This window comes from Mirounga leonina, unplaced genomic scaffold (assembly GCF_011800145.1).
Source record: "Mirounga leonina isolate KUSES-001 unplaced genomic scaffold, KU_Mleo_1.0 Mir_197, whole genome shotgun sequence".
Taxonomy (NCBI): Eukaryota; Metazoa; Chordata; class Mammalia; order Carnivora; family Phocidae; genus Mirounga; species Mirounga leonina.
Genome location: NW_023270494.1, coordinates 14824328 through 14843438, shown reverse-complemented (window position 1 = coordinate 14843438; position 19111 = coordinate 14824328). Strand labels below are relative to the sequence as shown.

At 46.4% G+C, this 19111-nt stretch overlaps 1 protein-coding gene across 2 annotated transcripts in view; it reads left to right on the top strand.

Moving 5' to 3' along the window:
* DCAF7 (DDB1 and CUL4 associated factor 7) overlaps positions 1-18731 on the top strand; it is a 32769-nt gene extending 14038 nt beyond the window's left edge. The window contains exons 2-8 of one of the 2 annotated variants that reach the window (XR_004683100.1): positions 5499-5657; positions 6407-6518; positions 6867-6985; positions 9986-10195; positions 11354-11471; positions 13825-14062; positions 18668-18731. Coding sequence is in view for 1 of the 2 variants with exons in the window: in XM_035026317.1 (XP_034882208.1) it covers positions 5499-5657; positions 6407-6518; positions 6867-6985; positions 9986-10195; positions 11354-11471; positions 13825-13997 (891 nt within the window). In the remaining variant the exon portion in view is untranslated. Of the gene's footprint in view, positions 1-5498; positions 5658-6406; positions 6519-6866; positions 6986-9985; positions 10196-11353; positions 11472-13824; positions 15256-18667 lie in introns of those variants that run through there. The other variant, XM_035026317.1, reaches the window with a different exon arrangement.
* Positions 18732-19111: the final 380 nt, after the last annotated feature.

Sequence of the window (19111 nt, the reverse complement as noted above, 5' to 3'; positions counted from 1 at the left end):
GCCTAAACAATTTACATACAAAAGGTGTTTATATACAGAGAGTGTTGCAAAGAACTCTGAGGTAGGTACTGTGAACGTCTTCACTTTACAGATTGGAAAACCAGTTTAGCAAAGTTAAATAACATGTCCAAGGTCCTACAGCTAGCAAATGGTAAGTAAGGGGCCCTGGCTTCCTAATGCCACTGTGCTGTATTAAAATTGGGTGGGATTTAGGTTGTTGGAAAGGAGGTAGGAGGGTTTTACAAGCATAGAGGGCAGTGTAAGGAAAGGAACCTGAAAAAGATGAGAAGCAGTGACTAGATAAATAAGAGTGGAAGTAAGATAGGCTAGGGCCAGGTGGTGAAGAGCCTTGAATGTCTGGTTAAGAGAATCCTAAGTGGCAAATGCTCACAGGATCTGATACTTCTTTTTTTTTTTTTTTTTAAGAATTTATTTATTTATTTGACAGAGACACAGCGAGAGAGGGGACACAAGCAGGGGGAGTGGGACAGGGAGTAGCAGGCTTCCCGCTGAGCAGGGAGCCCAGTGTGGGGCTCGATCCCAGGACCCTGGGACTATGACCTGAGCCGAAGGCAGATGCTTAACGACTGAGCCACCCAGGCGCCCCGGGATCTGATATTTCAGGGTTGGGGTGAAATCTCTGATGACTTGAAAGGTAGCTTTTAAAAGGGAGTGTAGTGTTTTCTCTAGTTTAACCTCACAGTGTTATCTGCGTGGTTAGGGAGATTCTGTCTCTTGCGCTTGCTCCTGTATCCCCAGCACTTAGAACAGTGCCTGGCACCTAGTAGCCACACATTACAATTCATTGAATAAGTACATGAATGAAATATCTGGCTCAAAATCTATATGAGAGGCTTATTCTTTGTTTTGCCCAATGAGCCCAAAAATTTAACCTCTCATCTGTTTGTTCCTCCCTCCCCCACCACAGTTGATGCCAGTTTTCCCTGTTCCATCTAGAATCTTCCTTCTTTATGTATTATTTTCTGCAAAGGTCCGCATTTTAAATTCTCAAAGAACTGTTCATTCGGTCAAAATCCCTCTTGTGATCATCTCTGGTTGTCCCTTGTCATTCTCACTGCCTGTCACCATAGGCCCTTAACCTTTTCCAGTTTTCCTGTGGGTCCCTGGGCTGAGCCCCCTGCCCGGCAGACAGTCCTGTCATTACCACGTCTCATACTCTTACTTCCAAGGCCTCATAGTCCTCCTGCCCCTTCTCAGACACGTTCACAGGGGAAAGCCCACCTAGGTCCTCAGTTTGCTTCGGGGCTCTGCAGCCTGCCCCAGGCACACCTTCCCAGCCCCATCTGCACTGCTTTCTCAGATGGTCTCTGAAACAGGTTTTCTTGCTGCCATTTAGTTTGGGTCATTTAGTTTGTCCCCTTAGTACATTGATTTGTTCCTTCTCTCCCATCTGCCTGGGGTGAAGTCCCTTTGTTCTTTGCCTCCCCAGAACCTTTCCACACACTTTTAAAGACTGCTCAGATCCAATCTCTACTTTTCCTCACTTGCCCCCTTTGAGTTATTGCTCTTTCTTCTAAACTATTACCAGTTATCTGTGTTATAAATAAGCAGCTTATCATGTATTACCTGTGGTATCACTTTTATTGCTGTCTTAGGGCAGTGTTACTGTGTTTTAGGAAAGTGGGTTTTTTCTCATTTTACATCTTCATACATCATCTCCCCTAACACATTATATTTTTTTATTTTTGAAAGCCTGTAGGTGTTCCATAAAAATGAATATTTAGATTTAGTCATCATCAGGTTTTTAAAAGTCAGACATGGATGGCAAGATTTATAAATATACATAGAAAAATCCTTAGGAATCTACCAAAAAAGCTACTAAAACTAATAACTAATTAACCAAAGATACAGGATTCAAGATTAATGATCAAGTCAATTCCATTGTAGTGGGAGTAAGCAGTTGGAAATGGAATTTTTAAAACAATTTCATTTGTAATAGGATAAAAAATACTTAGGAATAAAGTTAATGAAAAAAATGCAAGACTGGTACATTGAAAACTTTAAAACACTGCTGAGAGAAATTAAAGCCTAAATGAGAAATATGCTGTTTATGGGCTAGACAACTCATTATTGTTAAGAAAGCAGTTTTTCCAAACTGATTTATAGATGCAACAGAATCCCAAGCCAAATCTTAGCAGGCTTTTTTAGAATTTAGCAAGCTGGGGATGCCTGGGTGGCTCAGTCGGTTAAGCGTCTGCCTTTGGCTCAGATCATGATCCCAGGGTCCTGGGATCAAGTCCCGCATCGGGCTCCCTGCTCCGCGGGGAGCCTGCTTCTCCCTCTGCCTCTGTCTCTCTCTCTGTCTCTCATGAATAAATAAATAAAATCTTAAAAAAAAAAAAAAAGAATTTAGCAAGCTGGTTCTAAAATTTACACAGAAAAGCAAATATATGGAATAGCTAAATCATTCTGAAAAAGAACAACAAAGTTGAAGAACTCACACCATCTGATTTCAGGACTTCACTGGAAAACTGCTATAATCAAGACAATGTAGTGCTGGTAAATGGATAGGCATATAGATCAATAGGACAGAATAGAGAGTCCAGAAGTAGATGCACAAATACACAGTCAATTGATTTTCAACAAAGCGGCCAAAGTAATTCAAAGGAGAAAGGATAGTTTTTATCAAATGATGCTGGGACAGTCAGACATTCATATATTAAAAAAGCGAACCTTGGGCGCCTGGGTGGCTCAGTTGGTTAAGCGACTGCCTTCAGCTCAGGTCATGATCCTGGAGTCCCGGGATCGAGTCCCACATCAGGCTCCCTGCTTGGCGGGAAGTCTGCTTCTCCCTCTGACCCTCCCTCCCTCATGCTCTCTCTCTCTCTCTCTCTCTCTCAAATAAATAAATAAAATCTTTAAAAAAAAAAGTGAACCTTGATTCATACTTCACATCATATAAAGCAATTAACTTGAAATGGATCATAGGCCTAAATGTAAAGCCTAAAACTATAAAACTTTTAGAAGAAAACATAAGAAAAATTTGTGGCCTGTGGGTGGGGCAAAGAATTACTAGCAAGGACACAAAAACCATGAGTTAAAAAAAGAAACAATAAACTGACATCAAAATTTATTTCTGTTTTTTGGGGCACCTGGCTCTCTCAGTCTGTAGAGCATGTGTGACTCTACATCTTGGGGTTGTGAATTCAAGACCTACATTGGGTGTAGAGATAAATAAATAAAACTTTTAAAAATAAAATAAAATCTCTGTTCTTCAAAAATCACCAAAAGAAAATGATAGAACAGCTGTAGACTATGAAAAGATAGTTGCAAAACACATAACTGGGGGCTTGTATCCATAATATGCAAAGAACTCTCAAAACTCAATAAATAAAACAATCTGGTAAAGAATGAAGTGAAACTATTCTGTGTGATTCTGATCGTACAACACAAAGGGCGAACTCGAATGTAAACTGTAGACTTTGGGTGATGATGTGTCAATGTAGGCTCATCAGTTGAACAAATGTACCACTTTGGTGCAGGTGTTTTGTTAGTGGAGGTGGTGTACACATGTAGGGGCAGAAGGTATATGGGAACACTACTTTCTGCGCAATTTTTCTGAGTCTAAAAAACCAAGTCTTTTTTTTTAAAAAAAGGACAAAATACCTGAACAGGCTTCAGTGGAGAATAAATAGGGATAGCAAATAAGCACCTGAAAAGATACACAGTGGGGTGCCTGGGTGGCTCAGTTGGTTGGGCGACTGCCTTCGGCTCAGGTCATGATCCTGGAGTCCCAGGATCGAGTCCCACATCGGGCTCCCTGCTCGGCAGGGAGTCTGCTTCTCCCTCTGACCCTCCCCCTCTCATGCTCTCTCTCTCTCTCTCATTCTCGCTCTCAAATAAATAAAAAATCTTTAAAAAAAAAGATACACAGTATCATTAGTTAGTAGGGAAATGCAAATTAAAGTATTGCTATACACCTGTTAGAATGATTTTTTTTTTTTTTTAAGCTGGCAATACCAAGTGCTGACAGGGATGTGGAGGGTGTGGACCTCTTCTATATTGCTAGTGGGAATGCAGAAGGACACAGCCACTTTAGAGAACAGTTGGCCGTTTGTTTTTTAATCCAGTTAAACCTACATTTACAGCATGACCCAGCAGTTCTACTCTTAGTTGTCTACCCAAGAGAAATGAAAGCTTGTCCAGGGGCACCTGGGTGGCTCAGCCGGTTAAGCGGCTGCCTTCGGCTCAGGTCATGATCCCAGGGTCCTGGGATTGAGCCCCGCATCGGGCTCCCTGCTCAGCGGGGAGCCTGCTTCTCCCTCTCCCTCTGCCTGTCTCTCTGCCTACTTGTTCTCTCTCTCTCTCTCTGTCAGATAAATAAATAAAATCTTTAAAAAAGAAAGCTTGTCCAAGAAAAACTTAGGCATAAATATTCGTAGCAATATTTATAATGGTCCCAAACTAGAAGTAACCTAAAAGTTCATCAGCTGGTAAATGGACATAAATTATAGTGTTTCCACATAATGCAATGTTTTCAGCAATGAAAGAGGAGACACTACTGATACACCCAGTAATGTGGATGAATCTCAGGAACATTGTGCTAAAAGTAGCCAGTCAAGACTCATAACCATATGATTCCATTTGTATGGTATTCCAGAAAAGCCAAAAGTACAGATCAGTGGTTGCTTGGGGCTAGGGGTAAGGGATTAACTGCACAGGAGCCCAAGAGAACTTTTTGGGGTAATAGAAATGTTCTATATCTTAATTATCATGAGAGGTTTCCCAACTGTATACCTTTGCAAATGTATACATTCTAAATCACTGAACTGTACACTTAAAGTGAGTTTTATTGCATGCAACTGTACCTAAATTGTTTAAAAAAAAAAAAAAAGCAGGAAAATACTGGTATCTGAGCCTGAAGTTAGGCAACACTAGAAGGAATTCTGTTTTTCTGCTGTGTGGTTGGTGCTTACCCACTTATTTTGGATCTTTACCAAAAATTCCCCATTCCATCTTCCATTTGGTAGAAGTTCATAAACAACTGTATACTGAGTGGCTTTTCTCATTGAGCCAGATGGAGTTTGACAGAAAAGAATAGAAGTTAATATTGGTCCAAATCAATTCTAAGAAAAAGTGGCTGGAAACCAGGGAACTTTGCCATTGATGGCAGTCACTTTTTTTTGCCAGTTACAGTGGGTTTGGGTTCTTTTTGGGGGGAAGGGTGGAGGGAGGGGCAGAAGGAGAGGGAGAGAATCTTAAGCAGGCTCCAGGTCCAACGCAGAGCCTGATGCAGGGCTCGATCTCACAACCCTGACTGAGATCATGACCTGAGCCAAAATCCAGAGTTGGACACTTAACCAACTGAGCCACCCGGGTGCCCCGGTGGTTTGGTTTCTTGAATGCTCCTTTGACACATGCTTATGTGTAAGCTTGTTACTAGCCAGTGTGTTGGGAGGTAGGGGGAAGGAGCTGATGTATTTGATACTGCTCCAGAAAAACAAATGTTTACCTGGCTCCATTTGGTTGTGTTACAGGTTCAGCTTGTTGGTTTAGATGAAGAGAGTTCGGAGTTTATTTGCCGAAACACTTTTGACCATCCGTACCCCACTACAAAGCTCATGTGGATCCCCGACACAAAAGGCGTCTATCCAGACCTACTGGCGACAAGTGGTGACTATCTCCGTGTGTGGAGGGTAAGCAGGTGCTCAATTAGGAGCCAGACCAACGGGCTTTCTCTGTGTTGGCTGTTACTAAGCAGTGTGGAGTCACAGAACTGAATGGGGTTGGAGGCAGTGAGTGCCATTGTAGCCCAGGAGAAACAAATGGTAGTGGATCTGGAATGACCTCGTTTGACTCACCAGATTCCCTGGTAAATCTAGCCAACATTCCTTGAAGTCCTGCTGTGGTCAGGCCACAGTCGGCTCTGGAACTTGGGAGGCTCGGTTAACCTGATGAAATGAAGAGAACCTTCTGGGGGTGGAGTGGGAGGTGGGGATGCTTGAGGCTTCTTACTCTGTATATAGCCGAGATATTTTTGAGTGAATTAAAAACAAAATACCGGGCCACTGATTCTAGTGAAGTATGTGAGTGGATTGTGGAGCCTCACCTCCTCTCTTAGCTGAGCCCAGCAGCCGCAGCATCTCTCCTAGCCTGGAGGTGTAGTGCCCAGCCAGGCAGGATTCAGAGGTTCTGGGTCGGGCAAGGTGAGAAGATCTCCTCTCTAGGAAAATCTAGGGGTGAACATTTGGAAAAACAAAGCGGGGCAGAGGAGAAAGCTTGGAAAGAAGTAGCATTCAGGGAGTTCCTCTGGCTTTTATTACTCTGTGATAAAAATGGTTTTCCCCTATGTCTTCTGTTTAGTAATATATTGTCTAATTGGAGCTTTTAAAGGTTTTCTGTGAAGATAAGACTGGCTGATTTTTAAAAATTATTGTTCCTTCAGGTTGGTGAAACAGAAACCCGGCTGGAATGTTTGCTAAACAATAACAAGAACTCAGATTTCTGTGCTCCTCTAACCTCCTTTGACTGGAATGAGGTGGATCCTTATCTGTTAGGTAAGGGAGCGAGGGGGTGCGTATTCCAGTTTGAAGAAGCAAAGATACATTTCCTCAGATATAACACTGGGCCTGAGGTCCATGCATCAGCCTAAAATGGGCCAGAGGGAAAGAGGCTAAATATGGAATGTGGTTATTAATTCCTCATATGGAGCTGAGCTTCCCATGTGTATATATCTTATCTCTCCAGTCAGCAGAGTCCAAGGTCCTGGGGTAGGGATTAAATACTTGACTCTTGTTGGCTCGCAAGTATCTATGGCATGTCGCCTCCTGGGCTACACAGAGCAGTAGACACAAGGAGGGAAGCCTCACTCCTGTCAGCCACTGACATGCACTGGTTGTTTCCAGGTACCTCCAGCATTGATACGACTTGTACCATCTGGGGGCTGGAGACAGGGCAGGTGTTGGGGCGAGTGAATCTTGTGTCTGGTCATGTGAAGACCCAGCTGATCGCGCATGACAAGGAGGTAATGATGCTGTTCCTCTTTCTGCTTTCCTTAGCTGCTTTCTGTGCCTTCAGTTCGAGGTCAGACCATCCTTTCACTATTGTGCAGAGTATGTGAAAAATCATAATGCTGATGTCTTGTTGAAATTGAAAATAGTAGTGTGTCCCAATAGTGAGAAACAACACTGTTGTAAACTAACGTGGGTTTTTTTTGTTTTTAAGTAAACAACTTAATCTACATGTATAGTTTTTGTGCCAGAGGTTGCTGTTTCGTAATAATGAACGCTCTTATTGGACCTGATGGAATTAAAAAATAACACTTATCTTGAAATATATTTACTTTTTGGAGGAGAGGGAAATGGGGGGAAACCAGGAAGAGGGAAAATTTCTTGGCAGACAAACTTAAATCACCATTTTTTTCTCTCAACTTGTTTTATGAAATTCTAGTATGTTCTTTAATACTTTTAATACAGTCTGGAATGGAACATGGTTTATTTTCATGGTGATGTTTCTCCTGTGTTTATTGGAAAAGCCGAGGGGAGCTATTTGTGATTGTGTTTTGAGCAAAGCATTCTTCTGAGGAGAGCTTTTGGAAACCAGTCATAAATTTTTTCTTCCCAGAGCTGCTGCATGCCTCTTGTACTCTTGATTTCCTGTGGGTCGTGTTTCCTTTTCTTTTCTCCCTTACCCTGCTCAGCGAGGAGTATTAGTCCAGATATAAAGAATGCCTTGCCCTCAGGTCAGACACTTGAGGTTGTCCTCAGAATGGGAAGATGGTGACCAGGTTATCACTCTTAGTAAGGGGCTGGTCTTTGGCTTTCTGCACTCCTCAGGTAAGCTCTGTTACAAGACTGCCAGACTTGGCTTCTGCTAGGCTAAAGTGCAAAGGAAGAGTTTGTCCTACGGAGAGGACCAGTAAGGAACTTCTGGAAACCCTCTTGACATCAAGTGGAACAGGTTGCTACATTTTAGTTCTGTGACAACCTAGTTTGCTCTTCTCTGTCGGGGTCCAACCCAGAAGACTAGAACTACTATAAATATTTAAACTTGGGATTTAACCTAGGGCATTGCTCACAAAGATGATGGTGAAGCTGGGAGGCCACACTGGCAACAGTGAGGTAAGGTGGAGAATAGGAGACACAGGAAGCTGTTACTGCCTGTAGGCCAGAGGGGCGAAGGGAGGAGACAGGGTTCCTGGAGCCCAGGGGCTTGGTCTCCCTGGCAAAAGCTAAAACCACGGAGGGGACACAGCCATTGACAGAGACACTACGGGAACAAAGAGAGGGGATTAGAAATACCTTAGCTTCTCCCTAGGGCAAGGGCCAGGGATGGATCTTAACCTGGCACCCCAGCCTTGAAGAAACAGACCTGGGAGGGTGGCTCTCAGAGAAACAGCGACACCTCCTAGACCTTTGCTTTTCCTCAATCCACCTCTTTGTCAAAGTGGAGACTTGTTTGGAAGCTCTTTCTTGTTGCTGCCTGCCGCAGGGCTGGGTGTGGAGGAGGGGAGTGTCTATCCAGGAGTTGTCACCTTCCCTAGGTTTAGGAGGAAATGCTTAGGTGGAGAAAGAAGAAAGAGCTGAGAGAGCTTGACATGCTTGGCCGCATTGCCTGGGGCACCTGAGCGCTTAGCGGGGCAGCCGAGGTGTCCCTGTCCCTGGGATTCCTGGGAGCCAGCTCGTGGGGAACACATCTTGTAAACATACCCTTGCCCTGACATGGGTGGACAGTGCTGGTCAGAGCCGTGATCTGTCAGGCCTCCTTGTGATGACCGGCTGGGTTTGCTTTTGTACCACTCCTAATTCCTACCATAGAAAGAGAAGTGTAATTTAGTAGTCAGCCAGAGAAAAAGGAATTTATGAGGTCGAATAGAAATAGATGCTTCTTTGGCAATGTCCCTTAGTAAGCAGAACCTCAAGAAGGCTGGAGTCGCGGTATTTAGTGAGAGATGCCACTCATGTCTCCCCAGAAGTCAGCTGTTACTATCCTTGACCCCAGGAGATCCTTGGAATTGGTTTTTCAGTTTTTCTCTCTTTCCACTCTGGCTCTGGCTTTGTTGCTTTTTTTTCCTCTGAAGCTCTCTGTTGCTCTCTGCCCCTGTTTTTCATAGGTATTAGTGGTGTGCAGTGTTTGCAGCAAGTAATAAATGCAGAAAACAATGATTCAAAACCTAAATTGATTCACTTATGAATACAAACCAACTAGGAGAAGAAATAGAGCATGTCCTAGGACAGGAGAGTGATCCTGAACCTCTTTGTGAAGACAGGAACACCTGAGTGTCCCATGATTCAAAACTGCTCTTTTTTCTTGAAGGGGTGCCTGGGTGGCTCAAGTCGGTTAAGCCACTACCTTCGGCTCAGGTCATGATCCCAGGGTCTTGGGATCGAGCCCCATGTCAGGCTCCCTGCTCAGTGGAGAGCATGCTTCTCCCTCCCCGTCTGCCTGCCTCTCTGCCTACTTGTACTCTCTATCTCTCTGTCAAATAAATTAAAAAAAAAAAGAAAAGAAAAGAAAAGAAAATGAGTTTCAGGTCCGGGTTTCACAGCAGAACCCGCTTGGCTGCTAAGTGGCCACAGGAGGGCTGCCTCTACCTCTCAAATCAGTGGCCTTAATGTGGGCATGGATCTGTCTCTGATCACACACAAATGAAAGCCATCAAGGCCAGGGAAATAAATGTCTCAATTTTGTAGTGTGGCCGAGGACAGCCATTGGCTGACAGCACATAGAAAACTCCGCCCTGTGCTCTGTTGCTCAGCAGGGTTTATACTCTTTGTCTTATCACGAGGGTTGGAGGAAACAGACTCAGAAAGCAAAAATGCAGGAAGAAGCCAGCCAGTTTGTATAGCAGAAAGTCACCGAGGTTAGAGGTCTCAGGCGCCAGAACTCACAGATACCGTTTGGCTTTATTCACCTCCTTCTGTGTCATGATGGGGTTTAGGGGAACTAGGGATAGTAGGTTCCCTGCTACAGGGAAAGAAGGTCCCAGATCTGAATCTGACTGAAGCTTCTTATTCACCCACAGGTCTATGATATTGCGTTTAGTCGGGCTGGGGGTGGCAGGGACATGTTTGCCTCCGTGGGCGCTGATGGCTCGGTGCGGATGTTTGACCTCCGTCATCTAGAACACAGCACCATCATTTATGAAGACCCACAGCATCACCCACTGCTTCGCCTCTGCTGGAACAAGCAGGACCCTAACTACCTGGCCACCATGGCCATGGATGGAATGGAGGTGAGTACCCTGCTTCGGGCTGCCATAGGCCTGGCCACCTAACTGTGACACCACTGAGGCTACCTAGCAGACTGGTTCTTGGCTGGTGGCAGTTTTCTCTGGGGACATTTTGGATTGCCCCAACTTGGCAGGCAGCAGTGCTACCGGTATCTCATGGGCAGATGCCAGGGGTCCTGCTAAACATCCTGCAATGCATGCAAGAGCGCCCCCCGACCCCAAGAATGATCCGACCCAAAATGTCAGTAGCGCTAGGATTGAGAAAGCCTGATCTAAAACAAGGACTGTGTGCTAAGAACTTTTAATACTGGAGCATTGGAGTTGGAGCCAAGAAAAGCAGTGTCTAAAAAGCAAACCAAATCATATGTGCTTATGGTGCTGAGTAAAGAAACAGGCAGTTTTCCCCTTCTATGGTCTGGACAGATTCTTCCAGTTTTAGCAAACAGACACGGAAATGACAACTCTTCATAGCCCGTTACTTAATAAAAGCAGTAAAGTGTGCGTCGAGATGATGCAGTGATTAACTTTTGGGGAAGCCGGTACCTCAGACTTCTTACATTTCAAATTCTGCTTTGGGGGTTGTGGGGAGAGGCCTCTCATTCTGTCCAGCTGAGCATGCATGGAATTCTTAATCTTAGCACACGCACCGAATAGGACTTGGTGGATTATCCAAACTCATGTTACCTACTCCTGCTTCTTCCCTTCCTTACCAGTCTAAAGGCCCTACATTGGGGCGCCTGGGTGGCTCAGTCGTTAAGCGTCTGCCTTCGGCTCAGGTCATGATCCTGGGGTCCTGGGATCCAGCCCCGCATCGGGCTCCCTGCTCCGCGGGAAGCCTGCTTCTCCCTCTCCCACTCCCCCTGCTTGTGTTCCCTCTCTCGCTGTGTCTCTCTCTGTCAAATAAATAAATAAAACCTTTAAAAATAAAAAAAATAAAGGCCCTACATTGCTTAAGATAGAGACTATAAACTGCCTGTGTCTTTGTTTTCTTTTTCCTCAGTCCTGTAGCTGCTTTTGGGCCCAAGACCCTCTGCCTCTAATGGTCTTTAAATCCACAAACCAAGACGTTATGCTTTAGAATTATTTTTTCTTTTGTGGTGTCTTGTTTGTTTTCCTGTTACACCCTGAAGTACCTGCGCCGTTTACTTGTTATTTCTGCAGGTAGTGATTCTGGATGTCCGAGTTCCCTGTACACCTGTCGCCAGGTTGAACAACCACCGAGCGTGTGTCAATGGCATTGCTTGGGCCCCACACTCATCCTGCCACATCTGTACCGCAGGTAATCGTGGTGGCCGGGCGTGGGGAGGAGCCATGGGGGGGGGGCGAGGGGAGGAGATCTTCCTCTTGTCTCCTTAGAACTGTAATCCTTGCTATTTCCTAAGGGTGGCTTGAGAGACTAAGCAAAGTAACTCAATTGAGAGCCTCCCTCCACTTGTGAAATTGAAGTAGTCCACATTTCCAGACGATCTCGTACCCTCAGTGATAGCAGAGCTCCTGCCGTGTGCTGTTTACATCATGTATCAGTTACAGGCTGTGCCTCCCTGAAATCTAGGTTGGCCCAGAGGACTCAGATCCAGGACTGTGGAGAAGGGGGGCAATCTCTCTTAGATGGAACAGAATGTTTGGGAATGGCCACGGTTGACACTCCCTGGGGAGGCAGAACGACTTTGCAGTAGGCTCTGGATTGCCCCAACTTGGCAGGCAGCAGTGCTGCTCCCATGAAGGCCCTGCGTGGCTTGATCACTGGTGTGTGACTTGTAGTCCCCACCTCACCATTTGCCAGACCGAAAAGAGTACCCCTGAAAAATAGGCTGGCTGTCAGTGTGCTTTTATTCTAGGAATAATATAAGCCTGTTATTAAAAATTAAAATAATACTGAGGTATATAAAATAGGAAGGTGAAAGTCATCTTTTCTCCTTCCTGTCCTATGTCCACCTCAGTCCCACTCTCCATAGGTGGCCTCTGACAACAGTCATTGTGTCTCCTTCGACACCTTTTTATGTGGGTACATGCCTACATATAGCCCCCAGTACGAATGTCTGCCCCTTTATTTTACACAGACAGGATTCCACTCTCACCCCATAATGTTCTGCTTCTTATCTTTTTCATCTTCGGTGCCTCAGGTTTCTCTCTAACGTTCTTTTTCCTCTCCTCACTAATCCGTAGCATCCTCATTTCCTTGTTCATTATGAAGCCAAAGGAGCAGAGTAGTTTGGTGGTTTTGTGCTATTTCAGTATTCATTTGAAAGGCATGAAACTTTTCCTGTTTTTGGCCTTCTGCTCATGCCTGTATGTCACTGAGGAGCAGTTAGGGGCCTTTTGCCTTCCTCTGTACCTCAGGTTGTGGTCTGACTCCTTCATGATTGCCTTCTTTTTTCCCCAGGGGAGTGGATAGGGAAGGGGGGGAGAAGGAAGAAAGAACGCTGTCCCTTGTTCATGGAGAACGGTACCAGCACCCCCCAGTAGAAGCCCATCTTCCGCTCCTGGTGGCTGCCTTTGTGCGGCTCACTGCTGGGCCCACAGTACCTGTCCCGAGTCCCTCAGTTGAAGGAGCTATGGCTGAAGAATGTGCTTGGTTGAGAGTGGCACTGAGGACAAAGAACTTAGTGCTCTAGATGTGCTGAGTGTTGTGCACAGCTCCCCGGAGCCCCTGACAGAGGTGGCCCCTGGGAAGGGCATCTTGCACCTCGTCTGGGTTATATGGCCGTGGCACGAGGCTGGTGTTGCCCACACGAGCCTGCCTGGCATGTTAGGCTCCTCAAATCTCCTGTGTGTCAGAGATAGGTTTTCACATCAGGATGGGCTGATGGGATCAGGGGACACTGTGGTATTGAAGGTCATTGCCTTTTTATTTTTCTTCCCTTAAATTAAGAACTTATTGTTTTGATTATAAAAGTAAATGACCGCATTACAGATCACTTACCAACTAGAGAAAAGCAAATATAACTCATAACTTTGCCATCCTCATAGTACCACTGTTCTCATTTTGATATATTTTCTTCCAGTCCTTTTTCACGTGCTTATGTATTTTTTTTAAGGTGATTGCGTTCTTTCTGGTATTTCCCAGGGCAAAGAAGGTAGCTTTTCTAGGGAAGATTGTTTTTAATAGCACATGTCCACTCAGCACTTCATCTCATCTGTGTAACACCTCATCGAAGTATAAAAGTTCATGAAATAGGGTAAAATCCCATTAAGCTGAATCATCAGAAAGGGATCTTTAAGTGCTCAAGTACTTTAAGTGGCTGCAAATGACATGTTTGGGGATCATTTTTGTATCCCGTGGTCCTTTCCTGATGCCTGCCCCGGGTAAGAGGTGCCCGTCTAGGTCCCGTTCCACCATCCTAGCTCTGCCGCAGTGACCGGGGCCCTGGGGCACATCAGAGGCCTTGCTCTGAGTGCTGGCTCTGCCGTTCACGGGTTGCATAGCTCTGGGGCTCGGGGCAAGGGCCTGAACATTTCTGAGCCTCAGTTTCTTCATCTATAAAACGGGGGCTTGAAATCAAACCTCCCTGGCTGGGATCTTGGTGAGCAAATGCTTTGTGAACTGTGATCCCTCCACCCTCCCCGAATGCAGGGGCCATTTTCCTCCTTGCCCAAGTTGTGACCTTGCTGCTGGCTTTCTCTGTCACTAGCGGATGATCACCAGGCTCTCATCTGGGACATCCAGCAAATGCCCCGGGCCATCGAGGACCCTATCCTGGCCTACACAGCTGAAGGAGAGATCAACAACGTGCAGTGGGCGTCCACCCAGCCCGACTGGATTGCCATCTGCTACAACAACTGCCTGGAAATACTTCGAGTGTAGCATTGGCGGCGCCTTGCCCACAAGGCGGGGGCTTGTGTGTTTCCTGCCTCTGCCCCATCCCCAAAGTAAGAAGAAGCGTGTTTCTGGTGGCCAGTATGTGTCTCACTGCTTTGCATCACTGTTAGCAGAAGCTGCTCTAGGAGTTCCTGGCCAGTCGTCCCGTCGCCGTCTGCGCCAGGCTCAGTCCTAGTGTGGCGCCTCCTCAGCCCAGGGCCGAGTTTTACAATTTTCTCTCCCTTTCTCTTCTCCTCTGGTTCCTCCATTAAACTTTTCTGTATATTTGTTTGTCAGCTGTTGTGTTAATGAGCACTGCAGGCACTGGCTATGTTTGTACTCCTCTGCCCCAGATGTCTCTTACCTGTCTGCTGCCCGAGGCGGCAATCTGTGTCTGTGTCCTGTTAGCACTTACGTGGGAACAAATACCAATTTGGAGTTGTCTTTCCTCCTATTATCAATGTCTTTAACAAATTTCAACTTTGTATATTTTTTACCTATCAGGCTGATTTTTTTACGAAAAGAACTTTACTCTTCCCGGTTTCTTCCTTTGTCTCATAGTCCACCCCATTAGCACTTCCTCTCTTCCCTCAGTGCCTGGATCGAGCACTGGGCCTTCGACCCCATGAGCAGTTTGCCTTCTTGAATCACTGCCTGACTGCAACGTACCTGACCAGGAGTCCCAGACCGCCTTGGTGCTCTGAAGTCGGCCAGTTCTCTCACCTGTTCTCAGCCCGGCTCTTCTCAAGGGCATTCTGGGCTCCCAGACAGACACGTGAAGCCTTCTGTTACTTCCTGAAGTACCTCTGTCCGACCCCACTGGGACCTGCTGGCCATGTGGTAGGGCTGAGAGAGACAGCGTGTCTGACTTGAAGGGAATGGTTTCAGAAAAGCTGAGCTTAGAGTGCATTTCCAGTACCTAGTTTCCGAGTCGGTGTTTCCCTCCAGATGTAATTCCCAGGCCATTTTCTTTCACGTCTTGAATGATACGCAAGCACAGTCTGTAAGCTGAACTTTGGTATCTCGATTTGGTTGGTTTACTGTGACTGATGGTTGGCCACTCTTTGAGTGAGAGAGTCCTGCTTGAAAGGCACATAGTCTGTGTGTCTAATCCTGAACAAGATCTTCTTTAGATATGGGAGACTGTCAGCTCCTGGAAGGAGTGGATTAATAGGCTGTGATAATCCCAGGCCGTCAAATAAATAGATAGCTGCAGGGCCAGCCAGTTAAGGTGCACCTGTCACCACCCTCCCACCCCATCCCCCACCCCATCCCCACCCCACCCCCACCATTAGGTGCTGAGCAGTATTGGACTTGCAGGCTGCAGTGTTTGTTTCCGTTACATGAGTGAGTTCCACGGAGAGGGCTTGTGTGTGATTCCGGTGGTAGATGAGTCTTTGGGCAGGCAGGGTTTGGGACATGCTCAGAGTCTGGGGGACTTTGGTCTAGCATGTTCTGCCACAGGTTTTTGAGCCCCTCTGAGTTGTGCAGCTGTTGAGTAGGAGAGTAGCAGACCTTACGGCTGGTGGTTTTGTCCACTTGGGTTCTCACCTGCTCTTGAGAAACAAAACAGTTTTGTTCTCCTGGGCCCTTAAACTCTTTTGTTTGAGTCTCCTTTTCCAGAGCAGATGTATTTTTAATCTCCAAAGTCACAGCTCTTTGCTTTACTACACAGGCACTTGTCCAAAGAAAAAGGCTCTTTTCTTAGCATATCTCCCCTTCTACTTTTTCACTTTCTTACTCTGATTTTGAGGCTCTTTAGCTGGCCATCCACTTGAGGTTGACTTTCCTTCATTTACTACCAGATTTGCACTGTGTCATTCAGCGGTGTAAAGTGAGCAGTTCTTGGTCAGAACCCTCCTCTGCTTGTAATTCTTATTTGCTGGTTCCAGGGTCCTTCTCTTAAGGGTAGCAAGTCTAAGTTGATGGTTGCTTGCTCTAGGAGGCCATCAGGTCCTTCCCCTGGGGAAGGGTCTGAGATGGAGGTCAGAGTGTAGGAGGGGCTGGTCGTCCTGGGGCAGGGCTTAACTGCACTGAGTTCTAAGTTAAGATTCCTTTCCTGATCTACACTTAAACGTGGTCTGCATGGTGAGATTTGTCAACTGGAACTGGAAAACAATCAGGAGAAAAAATTAGTAGTAATTAGAATGTATTTGCATAAAGTTGCTACTTCTCTGGAAACCAGCAACTTTTGGTGGTTTTTTTTTTTTCCTTGCCCTGTGGGCTCCCAGACCTCTCACCCCTCCCTAAGTCCTGCAGTGCGGTCCTCCTCCTGCTGGCATCGACCTGGGGCCCAGGTGAGACTCCCCAGTCTCCCTGAGCAAACACATACACACTCACGGTTGCTGAGTTGCCGGTATTTTGAAGTCCCAGCTCCCTTTCCCTCCGTTTCCACCATAGGCCAGGTGGCCTCATGGCTGAGGAGGGGATTTCTGTAGTCTCAAGACTGAGAAAGCCTCTTAGCCAGGCATGCTCCAGGAAGCAGAGATCTGTTGTAGTTTCAAAAGCAAGTGTCTGTTTAATTTGTTCAGGTTTTCAGATTGCCACCCAGAGAGAATGGGTGGGAGGCTCTGGATCTGCTCTCCTTAAGTGTGAGAAGAGCAGTGGCCAGGGCTTCCCTGGAAAGGCCACAGGGCAGCATGTCCGGGCTCTGGTTCTCCTGGCGGTGGCCCTTCCGTATGCTCCTACCCCCTGGGCCGAAGCTGCCTTTGTTTTCCTTGTCTGCTCTGAGGGGACGGAGAGGTGCTAAATAAATTCGGCTTCAGGTTCCTCATCAGAGAGTTGGTGAATGGGTACAAGTCCTTCAGGGGCTTGAGTATTTACACCCAAAAGAGTTGGAACCCTCACCTTCTAGGGAGGAAGGGAGCTGCAAGTCGAGGACTTGAAGAGGGAAGATATTTGATCACTGGGTGAGAATTTCTTATCAGAACCAGGATCGGCTCTCAAAGAACCGGTTAAAATTTGGGAAAAAAACAGAAAAAATTGAGACTCCTACAAGGTTTTGATGATAGTTTTGGCTGAAATTTTCAGAGGAGATTTGGGATGTGGGAGAAAATCCATGGTAAGTGTTTCTTTAGATCAAGGGAGAAGATATTAGAGGGCATGAAAGGTCTGGGGTGGCCATGGAATGAGGCTGGGGGCACAGCCTCTGTCAGCCATTTTGGACCATCCGTCAGGTATCTGTGGCACTGGCTAACTGTGGGGACAGGATGGCAGCTCGGGCAGGGAGCCCCTTCCTGCAGCACTGAGCTATAGGTGATGTTCGGTGGCAACATCCACAGGTAGTGGGCGTCCCGTGGCCATTCCTCATCATGGCTCTCCTTGGTTGTAGGCCTGTACAGAGCAGAGGTTGTAAACAGTCCTGCCGATTTTCCTCCCCTCCCTTTTCTTTTCTCTTCCTCTGGCCTTGCCCCCGTAGAACTTTCTCTCTGCTACAGCCTGGGCCTCAAGTCGGAGGCGGTGAAGACAGGTGGGAGCTGCAGGGTTTACCACACCTGGGAGGGCCATCCCCAGTTTGAGAATGTGGCAGCTTCTTTGCCTGCCTGGCTTGGAGTAAGGGAGACTACTCAAGTAGACGCCTCTCTCAATGCAGATGCTTCCCTTTACTCTGTGCACTCCAGGATGAGGAAGGAAGGTCATGCCTGGCACTTAAGTTGGGATTTCCGAGGGAGGAGAGCTGAGCTGAGCTGAGCATCACTGTGAGCCCTGGACGAGGCTTTCGTACTGGCTGGGCCAGCTGCCCCCAGCGTCTCCTGTTGTAGAGCCTTGCCCACCTGTCCCTCCTGCACCCTCTTCCTCTCCCACGATTGTCTTTGCCGCTGGCTCTCAGAGTTAAAGGTGTGGCTACACAGTGCGGGCCCTGTCCTCTCAGGCTACTTTGTGGATATTCTTTTTTAAGTTTGGAAACGTGCAGGTGCCTTCCCAAAGAGGCTTGGACTGGTGTATCAAACCAGAAACAAATAAGCTAGTGAAAGTATGAACTCAAGAAGAAAGGTATTGGCAGTCGTTGTAATAGCTAGAAAACTTACAAGGACCCACCTTTAGGACAACCCAGTGACTATGGACTTGTGGTGTCTGCCGTTTAAGAGAAATGCTCTAGCCTGGGGTTGGTTGTGGTAATCCGGTGTGCAACGAGACTTGTTGAGCTACAGCTTTGACTCGGTTGAGTTGAGTATGAATCACTTGCTTGGGTTCCTGTGTATTTTATGACCTTGTCAGTGACTTCCCCCTGTCCTCCCCCGAGTGTGAACTTGTAGCATGATTGTACAAACCTCTGTGTAGAAAACGGAGATTCCTTGTTCTCTGAGATGTTAAGCTCTAGCCAATCAATTTCTGTCCCCTCTAGCCTAGTACGTCTGAACTTCATTTCTTGTTACATATTTAAACTTTTCCTCTATACTCTAGGTTTTGTGACCTCCCATGGTCAGGTGGAGAGGAAGCTGCCCCCTACAGAACTGTACTATCACCCGTTTTTCTTTTTAAAATATTATTATCACAGGACTGATTGTACACAGGGCTTGTAATAAAATGTTAACACTGTGCTGTGAAACCATAATGGTAAATCTCCATTGAAGGCGACTTCAAAGGCACCTGAAAGTGGAGTGTTACATCTATGACTTTATTTCTTGCTTCCTGAGTATATTAAACCTAATTTTCACCCTTTCATTCTGTTTCAGCCTCCTGTATAAGAAGTACCGTATTTTCTGCCCATCATACTTTGTAATAAAACTTGAACATGTATAGATTGACTGAATTTCTTCTTGTGATGAATTCAGTTCTTCTCATTCTGCCACTGTGGTCCTGTTCCAGAGATACTGGCTGGGGGCTGAGAGTCCACCCCAGCCCATCTCACTATCTGACAGCCGGAGTCCTCCCTTTTAATAAAACACAGAGCACCTATTCTGTGCCAGGGGCCATGACCCTCAAGTTGCTTGCAGTCTCCCAGATAAACAGTTCCTGGCAATGTTGTGTGTTTAGGCTTACTGGTTGCCCTGAGGAGGAGGTGATCCCCTACGTCTGGGTAGGAGCCAGAGGAGGTCAGGGAAAACTTCACAAGACAAGGGATGTTCAAGCTGAGTTTTGAAGGCTGAGTAGGAGTTCTCTGGGAATAGGGAAAGATA